Source organism: Somniosus microcephalus, unplaced genomic scaffold (genome assembly GCF_052327205.1).
Source record: "Somniosus microcephalus isolate GS21.2 unplaced genomic scaffold, FLI_Smic_1.0 unresolved_chr4, whole genome shotgun sequence".
Taxonomy (NCBI): domain Eukaryota; kingdom Metazoa; phylum Chordata; class Chondrichthyes; order Squaliformes; family Somniosidae; genus Somniosus; species Somniosus microcephalus.
Window position 1 is genome coordinate 30,172,248 of NW_028225182.1, and position 22,022 is coordinate 30,194,269.

General features: G+C 46.9%; 1 protein-coding gene across 11 annotated transcripts in view; it reads right to left on the reverse strand.

The window, feature by feature from the left end:
• Window positions 1-22,022, reverse strand: part of LOC147090480 (misshapen-like kinase 1) — a 197,748-nt gene that overhangs the window by 11,528 nt on the left and 164,198 nt on the right. For all 11 annotated transcript variants that reach the window (XM_085977245.1, XM_085977246.1, XM_085977240.1 and 8 more), the window contains 7 exons: window positions 19,897-20,040; window positions 17,346-17,454; window positions 14,840-15,007; window positions 6,871-7,014; window positions 5,807-5,941; window positions 1,786-1,886; window positions 90-239 (listed from right to left, as the gene is read on the reverse strand). In XM_085977245.1, the coding sequence (XP_085833371.1) occupies window positions 90-239; window positions 1,786-1,886; window positions 5,807-5,941; window positions 6,871-7,014; window positions 14,840-15,007; window positions 17,346-17,454; window positions 19,897-20,040 (951 nt within the window). The remainder of the gene's footprint in view (window positions 1-89; window positions 240-1,785; window positions 1,887-5,806; window positions 5,942-6,870; window positions 7,015-14,839; window positions 15,008-17,345; window positions 17,455-19,896; window positions 20,041-22,022) is intronic.

Here is a 22,022-nt window from a genome sequence, read left to right on the forward strand (position 1 = left end):
CAATAAAAACCTATAGTTACTTTCTTAACTCGTCGCTTTTCATTGGATGAATTGATAGGTATATCAAATATAAACTCCTTAAAACTCACATGCACTGGGATGTAAATATCATAGGTGTTTCCAGAATCCACATCGACTGCATGAAAGCCAGTACTGGATCCATATATAACCTTTAACCTCTGACCTTCTTCCACAGTCAAGTCAACCAATGACGGTCTGTGAGGCAGATCTGTGAACGACTAAAAAGGAAATGGAAACAATTGAGATTTTCTGCAGCAGACTTTATACCAACTAAACACGTTGGAATGGTGCAGAGAGTATATTGATATAATCAGGGCCATTTCTCTGATCACAGTATTAAAATGACCATTAAACAAGGAGGAGACACCAAGGCCGGTTCCTTCCTCACGACACAATGGTCAGGGATTTTCCAATTCTATACTTGCCAGGCCACCATCTTCCCCCACTCGCTTTAAATTACTGGCTGGCGAGTGTAGAAACAGAAAGCCCCGGCCACTGGCTCCTACTTATTATGAAATACCCACTATTGGGGCAGTATTTGCAGCCTCCTGGAGGCACCATTTCAGGTCTCCATTCCCTTCCCGAGCTCCTCCGGGAACAGGGTTAAGGCAGCATACCACCTGCGCCGTGAAGCAGCTTTGTCGATTATAACGGGAGCTGGAGGTGAGGTGGCGTGAACCATCACGAGATGTGCTTGCTCCGGCAAACATGTGAAACCCATGCACACCCCTACTACTTACGATAGCAAAATACTGCGGATGCTGGAAATCCAAAATAACAACAGAAAATGCTGGAAAAACGCAGCAGGCCAGGCAACATCCGTGGAGAGAGAAACAGAGTCAATGTTTCAGGTCGAAACTCTTCGTCAGCACTGAAAAAACACAGGAAATGAAACAGATTAAAAGGCCAGTTTGGAGGCTGGGAAATGGGGATGAGAGAACAAAAGAGAAGTGAAGAGTCATTAAGAGGTATTCAAAACCAGACGAGATGGTGGTCGGACTAGTGGAGAGACAAAAGATGGCTCTAGATTAGGTGTGAAGAATGTCTCTCATTCTGCCAGCGCATTTCGACCTGAAACGTTGACTCTATTTCTCCCTTCACGGATGTTGCCCGGCCTGCTGAGATTTTCCAGCATTTTCTGTTGTTATTTCACTTTACTACATTAGGGCAGTGTTTTTAGGGGGAGGAAAGGTGCGATTCACTCTGACCAATTCATTTAAGGACTACACTGACGGAGGGCTGCACTGTCGGAGATGCCATCTTTCGGATTAGAGGTTAAAGAGGCCCCCCCCCGTCTGACCTCTCCAGTGGACGTAAAAGATCCCATGACACTAAACTATCATGAAGAAGAGCAGGGGAGTTTCTCCCCGGTGCCCTCACCAATATTTATCCCACAACCAATGTCAAAAACATGATCTGGTCATCATCACATTGCTGTTTGTGGGAGCTTGCAATTGGCTGCTGTGTTTCCCTACATTACAACAGTGACCATACTTCAAAAAGTGCTTCATTGGCTGTAAAGTGCTTTGGGACATCTCGAAGTTGTGAAAGGCGCTATAGAAATGCAAGCCTTTCCTTCTTTCTTTACACTCCCACTCACCAAGTAAACAGGCACGAGCTGCATGATGAAAGCTTCATAAGCTCAAGGATCAGGCCAACTCGGAAACAGATTCCCTACCAGTTGGGTTAATAATGCAACTTTTTGACTATTACGATGCAGGTTATTACGGAGAAATCAGTGGCATCTACAAAACAAAACTCGACCTTGAATGCCATGAACTTGTGGTAAGGCTTTGGGGCCCAGGCGTAGACCTCAACCGAATTCTTCAGAGCAATAACCAGGAACTTGATCCTCTCGTACTTCACTGCAAAGAAAACATCACATTGCAAAGGTTATTCCACTTGTCTCCCTTTAAGTTCAAGTTCTCAAGACATGAATTCTGATCCCATGCGGCCAGGAATAGTCTGCACTCTAAGTTAGCCTTGCCTTTGAGTAAACCCATCTCTCTCTTAGGGTAGGAAGCAAATGGGCTGAATTCAGAACACGACCTTGGAGTGCATGTCCACAGATCCCTGAAAGTAGGACAGGTAAATAAGGTGATTAAGAAGGCATACTTTCCTTTATTAGCCAAGGCACAGAATACAAGAGCAGGGAGGTTATGCTAGAACTGTATAAAACACTAATTAGGCCACAGCTAGAGTACCGTGTCTCCACATTACAGGAAAGATGGGATTGTACTAGAGAGGGTACAGAGGAGATTTACGAGGATGTTGCCAGGACTGGGGAATTTTAGCTATGAGGAAAGATTGGATAGGCTGGGGTTGTTTTCTTTGGAACAGAGGAGGCTGAGGGGAGACTTAACTGAGGTGTATAAAATTATGAGGGGCTCAGATAGAGTGGCTAGGAAAAATCTATTTTCCATAGGAGAGAGATCAATAACCAGGAGGCACAGATTTAAAGTAATTGGTAGAAGGATTAGAAGGGAGTTGAGGAAAAAAAAATGTTTTACCCAGAGGGTGGTGGGAGTCTGGAGCTCACTACCTGAAAGGGTGGTAGAGGCAGAAACCCTCATCGCATTTAAAACGTACTTGGCTATGCCCCTGAAGTGCCGTAACCTACAGGGCTACGGACCAAGAGCTGGAAAGTGGGATTAGGCTGGATAGCTCTTTGTCGGCCGGCACAGACACAATGGGCCGAGTGGCCTCCTTCTGTGCTGTAAATTTCTACGACTCCAACATTCACTTAAGCACAGCTACGCACACCATATATAGTAAAAGAACCCAACAGTTCTTCATGTTCCGTGTGGCTCAACAAGTTAACGCACTGAAATAAAAACAGGAAACGCTGGAAATACTCGGCAGGTCAGGCAGCTTCTGCGGAGAGAGAAACAGTCAACGTTTCAGGTCGTTGGGTTCTGACAAAAGATCATCGACCTGAAACGTTAACTCTGTTTCTCTCTCCACAGATACTGCCTGACCTGCTGAGTATATCCAGCCACCGCAGTATTTTGCTTCAATTAACGTGGAGTAGCTGAACAACACAAAAAGGAATATTACAAGTTGGAGCATCGACTCTGCTCATCTCAGCTGGAGCAGCGGCTGGATCACGATAATCGGCCGAGGTTAGTGAAAAATCAGCCAAGGCTCCCCTCTCGATCACTAGAATTGGCCGAGGTTAGAGTGAAAAATCAGCCAAGGCTACTCTCTCGATCACTAGAACTGGCCGAGGTCAGAGTGAAAAATCAGCCAAGGCTCCTCTCTCGATCACTAGAATCGGCCACGGTTAGAGTGAAAAATCAGCCACGGCTCCTCTCTCGATCACTAGAATTGGCCGAGGTCAGAGTGAAAAATCAGCCAAGGCTCCTCTCTCGATCACTAGAATTGGCCGAGGTTAGAGTGAAAAATCAGCCAAGGCTACTCTCTCGATCACTAGAACTGGCCGAGGTCAGAGTGAAAAATCAGCCAAGGCTCCTCTCTCGATCACTAGAATTGGCCGAGGTTAGAGTGAAAAGTCAGCCACGGCTCCTCGCTCGATCACTAGAATTGGCCGAGGTTAGAGTGAAAAGTCAGCCACGGCTCCTCTCTCGATCACTAGAATTGGCCGAGGTTAGAGTGAAAAATCAGCCAAGGCTCCTCTCTCAATCACTAGAATTGGCCGAGGTCAGAGTGAAAAATGAGCCAAGGCTCCTCTCTCGATCACTAGAATTGGCTGAGGTTAGAGGGAAGTGTCAGCCAAGGCTCCTCTCTCGATCACTAGAACTGGCCGAGGTTAGAGTGAAAAATCAGCCAAGGCTCGTCTCTCGATCACTAGAATTGGCCGAGGTTAGACTGAAAAATCAGCCAAGGCTCCTCTCTCAATCACTAGAATTGGCCGAGGTCAGAGTGAAAAATGAGCCAAGGCTCCTCTCTCGATCACTAAAATTGGCTGAGGTCAGAGTGAAAAAATCAGCCAAGGCTCCTCTCTCGATCACTAGAATTGGCTGAGGTTAGAGTGAAAAGTCAGCCAAGGCTCCTCTCGACTAGTACCTTTCTGGAAATTGCGAGTCTGTGGATGTCAGATAAGAGCACGATCAGGCTTGAATGTAATGCTACCGCACAAATAGCTAATCGATGCTGACAGTATAGACTCACAAGAACAATGGCAATTGGGGTGAGGTGCAGAGTGCCTGTCACTGGTGGAACCGGTCCCCAATATGGGATCAGGTCCTTTCGGAAAGAATATAACATAAGAAATAGGAGTAGGCCATACAGCCCTTCGAGCCTGCTCCGCCATTCAGTAAGATCATGGCTGATCTACCTAAACTCCACTCTCCCGCTCTATCCCCAAATCCCTCGATTCCCTTAGTGCTCAAAAATCTATCGGTCTCTGCCTTAAATATGCTCAACGACTGAGCATCCACAGCCCTCGGGGGTAGAGAATTACCAAGATTCACAACCCTGTGACTGAAGACATTTCTCATCTCAGTCCTAAATGGCTGACCCCTTATCCTGAGACTATGACCCTCAGTTCTAGACTCTCTAGCCAGGGGAAAACAGCCTCTCAGCATCTACCCTGCCAACCCTCCCAAGAATTTTACACGTTTCAATGAGATCACCTCTCATTCTTCTAAACTCGAGAGTATAGGCCCAATCTACTCAATCTCTCCTCATAGGACAAGCCTCTCATCCCAGGAGAGGATGAAAGGGAAGATAATTGGTGAAGAAAACTCTTCTGCCGATACGATAGCTGGGCAATTTTAGCCTAATCCACCTGTCAGGAGTCTGACAGGATCAGGTGCAATGCAGGTTTCACATCTCACCCGAATTTACTCTGCATCGAGTTCCACCCGATCCTGCGGGTATCTCTCCTGGCGAGTTAGGTTTAAATTACCCCCATAATCTTTAGGACAGCGGTCAGAGATAAGGAAAGGCCATTCAGTCCATCAAACTCATCTCTAAAGTACATTAAATGTCCCTCATGGCATCTACAGGAAACTTCGGTTTATCCGGAGGTTGTATGTCCGGAAACCTCGATCTACCGGCAGAAATCAGGAGCCGTTTTGTTAGGTTTTTTTCCTTCTCGTGGCTTTTTTTTTCCAACAGTCAGGCTCTGGAAAGTCTCTCTGAAGCTGTTGCTAGGCTACAGAGACACTTCTAAGGTACGGGCCGACTGTTTAGAAGCTGTTGCTAAGCAACAGTGTTTGTTGTCAGATACAGAGATGAAAACCTCTGTATGCTTCAACATTAAGGCTGGTGCGTCCGGCAGTTTTGATAGATCGGCAACAGCTCAGTCCCGTCGGTGCCGGATATAACAAAGTTTTCTGTAATTATATTTTGAGGTCCAACGCTTTTGCCTCCATGACCTTATTTAGTAGACTATCCCAAACATCCAGTAAAGCGCATCAGATATGGGATCATCACTCATTTCTATCTGTGTCCTGTCAACTCAACTTCCTGCCAATCTTTGAACTAATAACTTGAGTTTAGTCAACAAAGGCGCTCTGTCTCCCAGTCTTAATCATGGGCTATTGCCAATACAAATTTCTCAACATATAGGGGGCTCCATCTGCTGAACTACTGACTGGCGACTTGCCCACGACACCAAAATCAAAATGGGGCTCATTTAGAGAAATGTCAAGCTTGTGGTTCGTATCTCCCATCTGGAATGCCTGGTTGCCAGAGCCACCTTTGGTGGCCAACAATCGCATGTCCTGCAGCACAAGCGTCGAGAGAGAGTTCTTTGGGACCAAAATACACCAGGAACCTGGTCTACTCGCATCTTACTGGCGCTTGACTCTTCACTTACCCACTTTGTAGTGCACACAGCCCTCCATGTCTCCCACCGTAGTCCAGCCCTGCTTCTTCTCCACTTCCGGGTCATTGTGCAAAATCTTATTCCGCAGCCAGGACAAGTAATAGACACGCAGCTTGTTCCGTTTACCTGGGTATAATAATTGAAACATCATATACAGGAAACTTTGGATTATCCGGAGGTTAACTGTCCGGAAAGCTCTATCCACCGGCAAAATGCAGGAGTCGGTTCAGATAAGTTTTTTTTCTTTTTGTTGCTTTTTTTCTCCAGTCAGGCTCTGCAAGGTCTAGCTGAAGCTGTTGCTTAGCTACAGAGACGCTTGCAAGGTACGGCTGACTGTTTAGAAGCGGGTTTGTTGCCAGGTACGGAGCTCAAAATCTCTGTATGTTTCAACATTAGCGCTGGTTTGTCCGGCAGTTTTGAGGGAACGGCAACAGCTCGGTCCCGTCGGTGCCGGATAGCACAAAGTTTCCTGTACTAAGATTGATCAAACAAGGAGAATTTCTGTTAACGGCAAGGAAAAATTAATCGGTCCCTTTCTCCCCCCTCCTGAAACCTCGCTGGGTTCCCTCGCTATGAGGATAAAGTGGAAACCTGTCCTACAATGCTGGCGCTGGGAGGTGAACGCAAGGCTGGCACAGGTAGTTTGCTGCTCCCCCTTTAAGCGAAGGGCCCTGGCTTCTCCGAGCGGGTTTCCATACGGCGGCTCAGCCAGCAGTGACCTGTGCCTCACCGCTCCATGCCACAATGCAGTTAGCTGCAAATGCAAGGTGCTGCTCATAACAGCAATCGACATGTAGCTCGTTCCGCGAATGGAAATGCTCGGATTCCTGATCTTTACTGAATTGGTTGATCGCGGCTGTGGTGCTGCGATTGGTCCCTGTGTCCAGAGTCGAAGCGGTGGGAGAAATAAAAAAAAAGCCAAGGTCTTTGGTTCCCAATTCCTGTCCATTGAGCCCCATTCTCACCACCCCACCTCCATTTTACACTGGAAGATCGCACGTTGGATGCCAGCGTTACAGCAATTAGTTCAAACTCCATCTCTGAACTTTACGCACCCGATATGGTGATGAGGAGGTTTAGCCCTTCCAAGACGTCCATCTGCTGGAAGCGACGGCGACTGATGAGGCTGTACACTTTTCCCTGCCCACTTCGATCGAGTAGCATGAGCCCATTCTCTGTTCCCACTAGCAGATTCACACCTTTAGGGAAGCACAGAATGCACAGTGAATAAGACACACAACCACCGGAAGAGGACAGAAGCTTTGTTAATATAGTAATAATCACCAAATGCTTGAGAGAGAGAAGAGAGTGAGAGCAATAAAGAGTGCGAGAGAAAGATAAGGATGAAAGAGCGCGTATGAAAGAGAAAGATTGAACAAACTTGCATTAAATAGCTTATTTCACATCCTCAGAACATCCCGAAGTGCTTTGCGACCACTGTTGTGCTGCACGCGACCAATTTCTGCACAGCAAACAAATGCATAAGCAGATAATCTGCTTTCAGGGGTGTGGAGGGATGAATATTGGCCAGAACGCCAGCAGAGCTCCCTGCTCTTCTTCCAATAGCCCAGCAAATCTTTACAACCACAGGAACAGGCAGAAAGGGCCTCTGTTCAATATCCATCTGAAAGATGGTACCTCTGACAGTGCAGCACACCCTCTGCACTCCACTGGGTGTGTCAGTTTAGACTATGAATTAGGGACTGTGCTAAAGCTCAATACAGAGCCCTGATTCCCACCTCTGCAGTCCACTGTAGTGCATGCAGTGCTGTAGCATGCAACTGACCCGCTAGGGCCCCACTATTATAAAGCTTGGCTGTGCTATTATTTGGAATGTCAACCTTGCGGCCCAACAACTCGCTAACTGGTCCCATTTGGAATCCCAAAGCGCCTGACCACGACAGCACCACAAGCGTTGCAGCACAAGGAAGGAATGCTTGTGTGAAAGGCCTCACTAACATAGCAGGGAGCTTCACGCCATTGCTTGTGGGAAAGGCCTCACTAACATAGCAGGGAGCTTCACACCATTGCTTGAGGGAAAGGCCTCACTAACATAGCAGGGAGCTTCACACCATTGCTTGTGTGAAAGGCCTCACTAACATAGCAGGGAGCTTCACACCATTGCTTGTGTGAAAGGCCTCACTAACATAGCAGGGAGCTTCACACCATTGCTTGTGTGAAAGGCCTCACTAACATAGCAGGGAGCTTCACACCATTGCTTGTGGGAAAGGCCTCACTAACATAGCAGGGAGCTTCACACCATTGCTTGAGGGAAAGGCCTCACTAACATAGCAGGGAGCTTCACACCATTGCTTGTGGGAAAGGCCTCACTAACATGGCAGGGAGCTTCACACCATTGCTTGTGGGGAAAGGCCTCACTAACATAGCAGGGAGCTTCACACCATTGCTTGTGGGGAAAGGCCTCACTAACATAGCAGGGAGCTTCACACCATTGCTTGTGGGGAAAGGCCTCACTAACATAGCAGGGAGCTTCACGCCATTGCTTGTGGGAAAGGCCTCACTAACATAGCAGGGAGCTTCACGCCATTGCTTGTGGGAAAGGCCTCACTAACATAGCAGGGAGCTTCACGCCATTGCTTGTGGGAAAGGCCTCACTAACATAGCAGGGAGCTTCACGCCATTGCTTGTGGGGAAGGCCTCACTAACATAGCAGGGAGCTTCACACCATTGCTTGAGGGAAAGGCCTCACTAACATAGCAGGGAGCTTCACACCATTGCTTGAGGGAAAGGCTTCGATAATATGGCAGGGCGATTCAGGCCATCCTTCTGGATTCTATTTTCGGATCGGACAGATTTATATTTGAGGTGATGTGCAGAAGGTTTTGGCACACAATCTATCCAATCACTGTTACAGTGCACAAAGTAGTTTCACATTGAAGTGATCAATGTAATCACAGCTGCAGCCATAAATTAGATAAGAAAAATGGCAAAATGCAGGAAATACACAGTAGGTCTATCAGTAACTGTAGAGAAAATGGACGGGTTGACATTTCAGACGAAGGACCTTCAACCCAATATTAAATTGCCATTTTAAAAAGTCATAGAATATTTACAGATTACAAAGGTCAATAATCCCATCCAGAAAGACACTAAAGCCCTCCCGTTGCAGTATCCAATATTTTTTTTTGTCATAAGATTCCAGGATTTTCACCTTCCCTACTCTAGCTGCAAATCTGTTCCATGCATTGGTGCGTCTTAGAAACATAGAAGATAGGAGCAGGAGTGGGCCATTCAGCCTCTCAAGCCTGCTGCGCCATTCAATGAGCTCATGGCTGATCATCCAAACTCAGTACCCTGTCCCTGCCTTCTCCCCATGTCCCTTGATCCCTTTAGCCTTAAGAAATATATCTAACTCCTTCTTGAATATATTTAATGAATTGGCCTCCACTGTCTTCTGTGGTAGAGAATTCCACAGGTTCACCACTCTCTGGGTGAAGAAGTTCCTCCTCATCTCTGTCCTAAATGGCTTACCCCTTATCCTTAGACAGTGACCCCTGGTTCTGGACTCCCCGACCATCGGGAACATCCTTCCTGCATCTAGTCTGTCTATTCCTGTGAGAATTTTATAAGTTTCAATGAGATCCCCTCTCATTCTTCTAAACTCTAACGAATATAAGCCTAATCGACCCAATCTCTCTTCATACATCATTCCTGCCATCCCAGGTATCAGTCTGGTGAATCTTCGCTGCACTCCCTCCATGGCAAGAACATCCTTCCTCAGATAGGGCGACCAAAACTGCACACAATACTCAAGGTGTGGTCTCACCAAGGCCCTGTACAACTGCAGCAAGACATCCCTGCTCCTGTACTCGAATCCTCTCGCTATGAAGGCCAGCATACCATTTGCCTTCTTAACTGCCTGCTGCACCTGCATGCTTACCTTCAGCGACTGGTGCACGACGACACCCAGGTCTCGTTGCACTTCCCCTTCTCCCAATCTATTGCCGTTCAGATAATAATCTGCCTTCCTGCTTTTGCCACCAAAGTGGATAACCTCGCATTTATCCACATTATACTGCATCTGCCCAATCGCCCAACCTGTCCAAATCTTACTGGAGTTTCTCTGCATCCTCCTCTCAGCACACACGCCCACCCAGCTTTGTGTCGTCTGCAAACTTGGAGATAATGATCTAGACGAGGGAACTAGATGTAATAATATAGTGAATAACTGGGGTCCTAGCACCGATCCCTGCGGTACCCCACTAGTCACTGCCTTCCTGAATCAGTCCCAATTTACCTTTTACGAGTCTGAATCTTGCCTTACTCTTAGTTTGATTTGAAGTAATTTTCCAGATTTACTTTTGCCATTCGTTCCATTATTTTATCTACCTCTACAAGATCACTTTGTGTAAACCTCCGTCCAAGGCTGAAAAGCCCAAGTTTCTGCAGTCCGCCCAGATAACGGGGACCTTCGAAACTAGGACTCGGCGTTGTTACTCCTCTGTGCGCCGTCTCGCCAGCACTTGAATGTCTCCCTGATCTCAAGGTGTAGTGCGACCAGAGCACTGCACAATTTCATGACCACCGCCTCGGACTCGATTGAGCTGCTGTCCAGTCCAGCATTTTGTTTCTATTTTAGAACTGGGTTTTGGGTCGAAATGTCGTCAGTTCTGAAAGAATCTGTATCTGAAATGCTAACCTTCAGATGTGGAGTGGTCCCAACATTTTGCGTTCTTCCTTTTTTCAGTAAGCGTGTTACTTTTCTGGTCACTTCCACGGCTGCTGCTCTCGCGCAAAAATGACAAGAAGCTATTGCAGCTTGATCAATGAGATGGTGACGGAGGTGCATGGCCTATGTTATGAATCACGGAGGGGTGAGGCACTCGGGCTCGACTAGCACAGAGCTCTCGCTCCTGAAGAGTTATCAACTCCTGTTTGTTTTTCCTTCCATTCTTGGGTCTATTCCCTTGTCTGCATTAACTCTACAGCAGGTCTCCGAGGGGTTTCACCCACCCCAGTTAATTACACAACAAGCGGAGATAAGACCAATGGAAATAGGACTTTAATCACCTCAGCACAATGCACTAAACAATTAAAATTGTTTCTAAACATAATAAGCACCCTGCAGAAGACTACTGCACCTGCATTACATTACTAAGCTTCACTGTACAACAGTACTTGTGCAAAGACCGTATTAACTTCATTAAGAGGACAGTGGATAGCAACCTTCTCTAGTTGCGTACAGCAGTTGACAGTTAGTTCTTTTTTTTTTAAAGTGTGCAACAGGAATCTTCAGGCAAGGTGGGAAATAAATTTCTCTCACTCCAGAGACTCGAGCACAAACTCTAGGCGGACACTCCCGGTGGAGTACTCGGGTAGTCCTGCGCTGTCAGAGGTGCCGTCTTTCGATGAGACGTTAAACCGAAGGCCCCGCCTGCCCTCTCAGGTGGACGTAAAAGATCCCATGGCGCGATTTCCCCCCTGGTGTACAGGAGAATATTTATCTCTCAACCAACATCGCTAAAAAACAAATTATCCAGTCATTGTCACATTGCAGTCCATGGGATCTTGCTGCATGTGAACTGACTGCCACGTTTCGTACATTACAACAGTGACTACACTTCAAAAAGTAATTCCCTGGCTGTAAAGCGCTTTGGGATGTCAGGAAGTCGGGAAAGGCGCTGTAGAAATGCAAGTCCTTTCTTTCAAATACACAAGTGGAACGCTTGGAATCATTTAAGAACCAACAGGATGCTGGAATGAGGGGGCGTTCTGGACGGGCTGAATGAGCTTCCATAGTCCGCCACCATCCTGTGATAGTGAGCATCAAGTCTGACCCAAGATGCACTGTTTAGGAAATGATCAGATGGTCAAAGGGCAGGAGTTGCAACCTGACAGGGAGTGGCTTGTTGCATTTTAGCTTTAATTTGGAAAAAAAAATAAAAGTGATTCTGCTTGTAATAATCACGTGGGGTATCTTTCTCGGACTGAACGCACCAAAACCTAACTCTGCGGAGCTCTCAATGCTTGTATTGGAAACACCAAATCCATTGCTCAGAATCTTGCCTCTTAATGTCAGCTCTTCTACGTTGTGCTTCCGAGCACTTTAAACAGCCGAGCCATCAGTTGTTCAGCCTCTCCCTTGATGCCCTGCTCAGAATATTACTGCTCTTAATATTGCCAGGTGGGTTTTTTCTCTTTCCGGCACCAAACTGGCTCTCTTAGAGAAAATGTTGCTCAGTGCTTCTTGGCACTTTTAAACAGCTGGGTGGTTCACACATAGACATGCACATCGTGCAAACACCAAACTTTAATCGAAGTGAGTATTGATACCTTTGCGTCAGCCAATGAGTTTGAGGTGGAATAGGGCTTATGGTAAACAAAGCTTCAGCAAATAAAACTCATGACCGAAACTACAGCAGAGTCTCCCGATAATAGCAGGCTTATTCCTCCTGCAATATGCAGATTGGAGGATAGCTCCACAATACAAATGATCTGCGCGAAATCAATCCCACTCACTTACAGCAGTGATTGATAGGGTAATTGTCCAATCATCTGCATTCTGGTTGCGATTGTTGTTTTGTATGATGGGATAAGCTTATAATGGGATATCTAGTTTGGCTGTCCATTCGATGGCCTCCTGAGATGTCGAGTGGAGAAATGAGGTGCCTCCCCGCAGGTTGATGTGATGTGTTCCATGGTCTGGGACTCAGGGCCACAGTCGAACTTCGGGTCGTCCCTCATCCTCCGCTTGCGGAGCAGGCGGCCGCATCGTCCAGGCCCTGTGCGGATTGGGTTGAGCGCTGTCCACTGTCTGCGAGGGAGGTCGAAGCCGGGGACCTCTGCTGTTGGGTCAGTGATGAGCTGTTGGTTCTTTATGTTGCGTGCATCCCACGATTACACCCATCTGGATAGCGGGACGATACCAGCTACATGACTATTGGCTGCTGCTCCCCAGAATGGCCGGCGCGATTTTAAGTGCTTTCGTGGTGGTTTTTTCCAAGTCTTTTTTTCATCTCACGGAGGGTTTGGGGGGGGGTGGGGTGGGAAACTAGCTTGGAAGAGATACTGAGCTAGATAGTATATTGAAAAGGTGCCAAAATACTGCCGTACAGATCTCAGGTACAGGAGCTGCAGCTGTGACGCTTGCAACAGATTGCAGAGCGGAAAGAGACTTCATATTGTTGAACAAATTAAATCAAGGTTTGGAAGTCAGAAAAAGCTTATATGAAAAGTGTGAATTCCTGCAAAACTTGGCACAAGTTCACATTAAAATGACAAGATCACTTTACAAGGCAATCCAATCCTCCAAAACACTAAACGTAATTCAGCTCATGAAGTTTCCCTACCAAGAACCAGCAGCTCTCCCTCAATCCCTATGAGTGATGCTCATTACTGAGCCTGGATTACACCAATCGTCACAAAATTGTCAGCTATTTCAGGAGGAAGGAGGCCATCACTCAGAAGGGTATGCGGATAGGGTTAGATGAAGTAGGTTCCTGTGGAGCATAAATCCTGTGGAATAGACAGTTGGGCCGAATGGACTGTTTCTGTGCTGTAGATTCTAAGCAAAAACCCTAAAGTCCTTCCAATGCAGCATCCTATTGTTCCTTAATTGATTCCAGAGTTTTCACCTCCACTACTCTAGCTGGAAGTCCATTCATGTGCTGATCACTGTTTGCGAGGAAGGGCTTTCCTGACAGGTAATTAAATTTGCCTTTCCTAGTTAGAACCTAGGTCTCCTTGTCCTAGTTTGAAGTCATTTTCTGGATTTAACTTTTCTGCACCATTTACTATCTTATGAAATCAGTGTAGCTTTCTCATAACGTTTTTAATCTGATATACAGAAAGACTTGCATTTATATAGCGCCTTTCACGATCATCAGACGTCCCAAATGAAGTACTTTTAAAGTGTAGTCACTGTTGTAATGTAGGAAACGCAGCAGCCAATTTGCGCATAGCAAGCTCCCACAAACAGCAATGCGATAATGACCAGATAATGTTTTTTTTAGTGATGTTAAATGAGGGATAAATATTGGCCAGGACACCGGGGAGAACTCCCCTGCTCTTCTTCGAAATAATGCCATGGGATCTTTTACGTCCACCCGGGAGGGCAGATGGGGCCTCAGTTTAACGTCTCATCCAAAAGACGGCACCTCTGATAAGGTGGTTAAAAAGGCATATGGGATACTTATATTCTATGCCTTGGCTAATGAAGGCAAGAGCAGGGAGGTTATGATGGAGCTGTAGAAAACGCTAGTTAGGCCACAGCTGGAATACTGTGTGCAGTTCTGGTCGCCACACTATAGGGGGGATGTGATTGCATTGGAGAGGGTGCAGAGGAGATTCACCACGATGTTACCTGGGCTGGAGCGCTTCAGCTATGAAGAGAGACTGGACAGGCTGGGGTTGTTTTCCTTAGAGCAGAGAAGGCTGAGGGGGGACCTGACTGAGGTGTACAAAATTATGAGGGGCATAGATAGGGTAGATAGAAAGGAGCTTTTCCCCTTAGTAGAGGGGTCAATAACCAGGGGGCATAGTTTGAAACTAAGGGGCAGGAGGTTCAGAGGGGACTTGAGGAAAAACTTTTTCACCCAGAGGGTGGTTGGAATCTGGAACTCTCTGCCTGAAGGGGTGGTCGAGGCAGGAACCCTCACAACATTCAAGAAGCATTTAGATGAGCACTTGAAACGCCATAGCATACAAGGCTACGGACCAAGTGCTGGAAAATGGGATTAGAATAGACAGGGCTTGATGGCCGGCGTGGACACGATGGGCCGAAGGGCCTCTTTCTGTGCTGTATAACTCTGACTCTATGACAGTGCAGCACTGCCCTGGGAGTGTCAGCCTAGACTTTTGTGCTCAAGTCTCTGGAGTGGGACTTCAACCCACGACCTTCTGACTCAGAGGCGAGAGTGCTACCCACTCAGCCTTGGCTGACACACCCATCTCCGTAATTCAATGTAAATAGACAATTTCCACAGCTGAAGGGCCAACTTATTCAAGTGGAGACCAGCACAGCACCAAAAGGCACATTAAACAAATAACACTTTAGTTACTGACCCCACAAAGCAGCACAAAGTATTTCAGAGTTAAAGCGCTTCTTGTATTTGCGTATTTCCGGCGTATCGCTGTGTGGTCGTGTGTTGGCGGGATTCACGTTCACCACTGAGCACTTCCTGTCTTCGTACTTCAGCTGGTTTAGTCGACTCACGTCACTGATACTTAAACCTAAGAGCAGAAAAGTGCATCAACGATCATGGTTAATTGCCGAACGCATGAACTCAATCCCGCCCTGCCCCGCCCCAAATCCTTCGCGCTGCCTTTTCGATTTGCACCGCGGGCACATTCTCCAAAGAGAGTTACGAGGACTGCACCAATGACACTGTCAGCTGGTCACTGAAGAAATCCCACTGGCCAGGGGACTGGCTGCCTTCCATCTGTCATTTCCTGATGGTGGGACGGTTAGGATCAAGAACCCCCAGTGAGGCTATTTGCAGGTATCAACCTTGGTGCCTCAACAAGTCAAGGCTTCAGGAGAAGAGGAGGAATTTAGAAGGGTAAAACTATCCCTGTATAAACTTGCAGGTAAGGTTACCCACATACAAGGCATTATACGGAGCTTTCTGGAGCACAAGAAATCTGAATTATTTGATTTTGATGCCTCTGTAACTCCCTGTAGTCCGTCATACCTATTACTTTTATAGAAGATAACCCATCCGTACTTTAAACCCCCCAAACAACCACCTACATTAACTTGTATGCAACTAAAACAAGTCAACTTTCCAACCACATTGCTCCAAGATTCTAAGCTGTGACCATCTGGTTGGGAGTCAGGCTCCCCACTGAGCCTGGTATTATCAGGCTGCAACAACCACAACACACACTGGATCAACTTTAGACGGGTGCAGTTTACAAGCCTGGAACACGAGAGCCTGGATTACTTCAAGAACCGCATCAGAAGTTCTCTCTTGGTTCATAAACCCATCAGAACTCAGCTATTATGTCGTGTATACGAGACACTTTGCAGTTGATTTACAGTTACTTCCAGTGCCACTTCCTAGTGATCCATCGCAGACTAAATTCCTGTAATTTGACATTCACGTTGCAAGATAATCAGTCAATGAGGACATTATTATGTGCGACTTAATGAGCAGTTTTGGCCAACGCCAGTTGTAACACCCACCCACAGGGAAAGTTGGGCAGGGGGGGGGGGGTTGGGGGCGTGAAAGAGAACGGGCAAGGGGCACGAAGTCTCCCACAAACTGCAGCATATAGCAACTGCTAGTTTCCTTTAAAATTCCAAATCACCACCTCATCTATATAACATGATGATGATGATGATGATGTCTGTAGGGACAGTCATGTAGAGTTTACAAATGTTGAAAGAGGCCCTTCCCAGGCACTGAGCTTCCTGATGAGTCAAATATGTTTTGATTGACAGCGCTATGGACTAATCAGGCGGAAATTCTAACAGAGGCCCAACATGAACCCCGTCACAGTCCTTCAGTAAATGTGAAACAAATCAAGACTCAAATGACTATTGAGGTTAGTGGCAATTAGATAAAATGACTGCTCAAAGTCGAGGCTGTCTCAGTCATCCGAGACCTACCCCAAGACAACCCGTCGACTGTCTCTCAACAAGTCAGCCTTCAGGGACTGTGCTAAATTGACTGGCCTAGTGGCCAAGGAGCTCGCAGATGTGACAGGGACCGAGCCAACACCTCAGCTTCCTGATCCATCGCATGACAGAGGTATGGGACCAGTAAGGTGGCAGGTCTGAAAGAGGAATCCCAATGGGGAAGGGTGAATGGATTAAAAAAAAAAGCACCCCTCTGCTCTTCCTATTCTGATACCTGCAGGAATTGATGGAAGAGCTCATTGATGAAATTTGCCATGCTGGAAAAGTTTTATTTGGAACGCAATTTTAGGAAAAAGTCTAAGTAACCTTATTCTAAAGTGATCCAGTTCAATGCCAAAGCCTACGAAGGCCTCTGCTCTCCCATTACCCTTCTGTAAACACGGTCGGTCCAGCAACACATCGACTTTAAAATTCTCATTGTGTTCAAATCCCTCCATGGCCTCACCCCCTCCCCATCTCTGTGGCCTCCTCCAGCCCCACACCCTCCGAGATCTCTACGCTCCTCTAATTCTGGCCTCTTGCGCATCCCCCGATTTCCATCGCCCCACCATTGGCGGCCGTGCCTTCAGCCGCCCGGGCCCTAAGCTCTGGAATTCCCTCCCTAAACCTCTCCGCCTCTCTCTCACCTCCTTTAAGACGCTCCTTAAAACCTACCTCTTTGACCAAGCTTTTGGTCACCTGTCCCAATATCTTATGTGGCTCGGTGTCAAATTTTGTTTGATAATCGCTCCTGTGAAGCACCTTGGGACGTTTTACTATGTTAAAGACGCTGAATTTGAAAAGAAGGATGAGAATTTTTAAAATTTATCTTGGTGCAGAGACTGTCATACAGGCAATATACAAGTGCCGATGTAAAATCGACAGCTCAGCTTTCCTCCCTTTGGGCAAAGGCCAGGCTAAGGACATCTGCCCTGTCTCCGTACTCACCGCTGATTTGTATGGTTTCCCCACCAGCGCCCATCTGGTACATTCCGAGATCAACAAAAGTAGTAAAAGACGACTTCCCAGGCGATTTCACAAGGCCTCTTGACTGAAACTGCAATGACAAGACGCATTGTTGCACAAAACTGGCCATGGCAACATACAAATCATCGGATCGTACCGCACCGCACCGAATGAGGCTGTTGGGGCCATCGTGCACGTGACAACTCCCTGAAAGAGTTACCAATCAGTCCCACTCCCCCTGTTCTTATGCTCTTTCCCCATGTTAAGAAAAATTTAAGTTCTTTGGGGGGGAAAAAAATGTCCAAACCATCCATGTGAAGAATACTTCAGGAAGCAGCCCTACAGTTACATCAATGTGAGTTGAAAAAGCTACAGAAAGATGCACAAAACCATAAACTTCCTTATTCGGCCTCAGCCAGCAGCAGGAGGTTACATGGCTTGAGCATGTTAAGTGCTTGAGTGAGGCAATGCTCCCGTTAAGTTGCGCGGCAGTCTTGGCAGTCCCGCGTAGGCCACTGGCTGACTTTTAAATGGAAAAACCGTGCCTGCGGGGAAATTTGAATGGGTCTCGCAGCCCGTTAGAGAGGCCGGGCACCCAAAAAGAAATTCGAGGGAATATTGGCCAGGGGTTACCAGTGCGTGCACTCGATCAATGCGGCAGGCCCCTCAAATCTGTGTCCTTGCCCCCTAATCTCCCCCTGATCCTGTGCTTTAAGTGCATCGCTTGCTTTTGATGTGAAAGGAGCAGGGAGAGGCAAGGGCTCAGTTCAATTAAAATCTAAAGCAGCAAATAAATCCGAACTGCAATCTTGGGAAAGGCAGGGGCAGCGACTGCAGGGCATGTTGGATTTATTTCCCGAGTTATGTATGGCGTGCGCAGGATAAAGCTATGGCAACGCTTTAGCCCGGAGTATTGCCCTCAAGGCAAACTCTCTCAGCTGGCCGCTGCACTGTCAGGTCTCCAGAATGGACACACGTATCGCCCTTTAACATGAGGGCTGCCAATAGCAGACTGTTACGGCGATTAAATCGACCATCAATCATTTCACCAATAAGACAAGTGCATTTTTCTTTCTATGCACAACACAGCTCGGTCAGGAAGCAGCTGGCCCAGAAGGGGCATTGCTGCATAAATGTAGGTCAACAGATGGCTGGCAGAGAGATACAAGCCAGCATTTCCAATTGAGGGAAGGTGAACATTTCCTGCTTTTAGCTATCTTTTAGTGCTGGTTACTGAAGCTGGTTTTTGCAGCAGTGTGACACAGCACAGAGCATCAACACGTGACGTGACGTGGGCTGGCGCGGCGCAACGCGGGCTGGCGACGTTGCCTCAAACTTCCGAGCGACCACTCCCGGCTTAAAAGAAGTGTCGTTCTATCGACAGTTGAAAATGGACAAGCCTTCCCTTCTCCAACTCCGGTACATTTAATGCCAGCAGTTTGGGAAGGTGGGGAACAACTACAAGCTGACTGAAGTCCGAGCTGCACCGCTCCCTATTCCGGGATGAATCCTGCTGCAGGAATCACCATAGCTGTGTTAGTACAATCTTACATGGCTCCCCTATTGCCCAGTCCAGTGCTTTTCACTCAGGCTAGAAGGTTGCAGGTTCGATCTGCAGTCTGTGTTGAGTCAGTGAACAGCTGGACACCGTCAGGATGCTGGCGTCAGCCACGCTGAACCATGAAGAGTTCCTGTCCAGGCCCCCTGTTGGATGTGTAGATATTGGAATCATAGAGCACAGGAGGAGGCCATTCGGCCCATCGTACCTGTGCTGGCTGTTTGAAAGAGCTCTCCAATTAGTCCAATTCCCGTGCCCCTTCCCTAAATCCCGGTAATATTTCCCATTCTAGTATTTATCCAATTCCCTTTTGAAAGTTACGACTGAATCTACTTCCCTTTCAGGCAGTGCATTCCAGATCATCATAACTCGCTGCGTGAAAATAATTTCTCTCTTAATTTCCCCCTCTTGATTCCCTTAATATCCAAAAATCTATCAATCTCTGTCTTGAATATACTCGTGGTGTGGTAAATGTGGTGTGATAAATGGCAGTTAGAAAGATTACCTGTAATCATCTGGCATTATTCTCTGACTGTATAAGCTGTGTCTATAGGCATCTCTCCACTTCACCTGACGAAGGAGCAGCGCTCCGAAAGCTTGTGATTTCAAATAAAGCTGTTGGACTATAACCTGGTGTTGTGAGACTTCTTACATTTGAATATACTCAACTGGCAGCCCTCTGGGGTAGAGAATATACTCAACAACTGAGCCTCTGGGGGGTAGAGAATCCAAAAGATTCACCAGCCTTTGAGTGAAGAAATTTCTCCTCATTTTGGTCCTAAATGGCCGACCCCTTATTCTGAGGCTGTGACGGAGTTAGGAGGATGTAGCCAAGCGTCGGCGTGCCACGCAGCTGGTGCGCGTTCAAACACATTCCTACAGGCCGCAAAGCAAGGAGGCTCCGATATCGCTGGAATTTCATGGGAAAAGGCGACGGAAGCCATTACCAGGAACAAAGAATGCAGCCTGGCCCACCTCTGCTATACTGTCGTCCTGCTGAGAGTTCGGCCCCTTGGGGTCAGTGGGTGAATGGCTCTGACGCACTAAATCGGGCAGGTTAACGTGACTTGCGAAACCGTTGCTGTCTGGATGATGGATCCCTCGTTCTTCCTCGGGGGTCTGTGGAAAGAAACAAAAGATTGCGGGTCACCCACCGTTTGCAGCTGCTCTTTAAACCACTGGCACAGGGGCGATTTCAGTAAACCACCAAGCTTTCGAGCAAAATTCGTGCGAAAATTAGTTCCAGCAGAGTTTACGTAACTTTAAAAAAATGTCATTACACCTCATCTGAGCACCATGTTGGTCACTATTCCACTTACTAAAATAACTAAATCTGGGGGAAGAAAGTGCACAGCTAAAAAATTAATTGAACATGTAACCAGGGTTGATCGCGTTGCGTAAATACAAAACACACCGAGGGCCAAGAGCCACCTGCATCACAGGCAGCAAGAGTGGACAATCCCATTTAGTGCCCCGATTTATTTGAGGTTAAGCGCTGGTTTCTTACCTGTATCTTGACCATTGTTATAGATTCCATTTAGCACACTTGCCAAAACCACCACTTTTTTTTTTTTTTTTTTATAAATGGACACAATCAATCCATCTATCTATATATTATTAAATATCACATGTGCCACCACTTCCTATATGTCCACATTTATGATGGAGACGGACTATATAAACTTGTCACGCGGTGATTACACCCTCCCGCCAGTGGAGACAGGAGGGTTTAATTAAAGTATTGCACAGTTACCATTATCAAGATGGATGCACAAATTTATCGTGGAAATATAAAAAGGACAGAATGTACGACTTTAAAATAGGGACTGAATTGACACTGATCCAATCACCCACCCCCCCACCACCCCACCCTCGAATTCCGAGTCACCTGAAGATATGGAATACAGATGAACATAAATCAGTAGTCTGTAGTGAAGCGTCTGTTTTCGCACTTGGCTCCGTGGTCGACTCAACATTTGAGCAATAAAACCCACATCAAGCACAGCCTTGTCTCTGTTCCTGCCCAAAGGCGACATCAATCTGGCTGGTTAACTGTATGAAGAATTTTTGGTCCACAAATTGAACTTCCGATGCATAAACATGGAAATCAATGAAAGCACTGCAGAAATCCAGACCGTTTCCACATTGTTCAACACATTCAGAAATAGTAATGTGCTGAAAATGGCACCAGAATCTATTGCACAGAAACAGGCCATTCGGCCCAACACGAGCCTCCTCCCACCCCTCTTCATCTAGCCTCATCAGCCTACCCTTCTATTCCTTTCCCCCTCATGTACTTATCAAGCTTCCCCTTAAATGCATCCATGCTATTCGCCTCAGCCACTCCCTGTGGTGGCGAGTTCCACATTCTCACCACTCTCTGGGTAAAGAAGTTTCTCCTGAATTCCCCATTGGATTTATTGGTGACTATCTTATATTTAAGACCTCTAGTTTTGGACACCCCCCACCCCCGCCACCCCTCGGCAGACCTAGATGCACCAACCTGACTTGGCTTCCCCATGCAACACAAAGGAGATCGACAAGCATTAAGAATTTCTCCTCCGCCCTATTTTTTGGAGAAAATGTCAGCATTAGTTCCGACTGCAGAGACTAGTAAGGCGTGGACTGTCAAACACATACTGTTAATATCAAATGGAGAGAAACAACCTGTAGAAAACAGAATCACATTTGTTTTAGGATACGAGCAGAGGAATATACATTACTAAAGATTAGGTAGCTGGCACGGAGGTGCAAGCCAGCAGTTCTGATGAGGTAATATATCTCAAGTGCAAAGCTCACACATTTACGGGTGTCAGCAGAATGGCTGAGCTGAACACAGCCAGGCATCTGCTCCAATACATCATCTACACACATTTTGAAAAAAGATTTATTATTACACAGTTACCATGTGCGTACACCAGAGGTGGTGTGATTCAGGATGCAAAAGGTATGTCCATCACTATTGATACCATTTGCCAGCTGGGCTCAACTGGTAGCACTCTCCCCAGATTCTTCTTCTGAGGCAGTCCCTCGTAACCGAGGATGACTTGCTTCCACACTAAAAATGAGTTCGCAGGTGACTGATGAGTCCAATGCGGGAC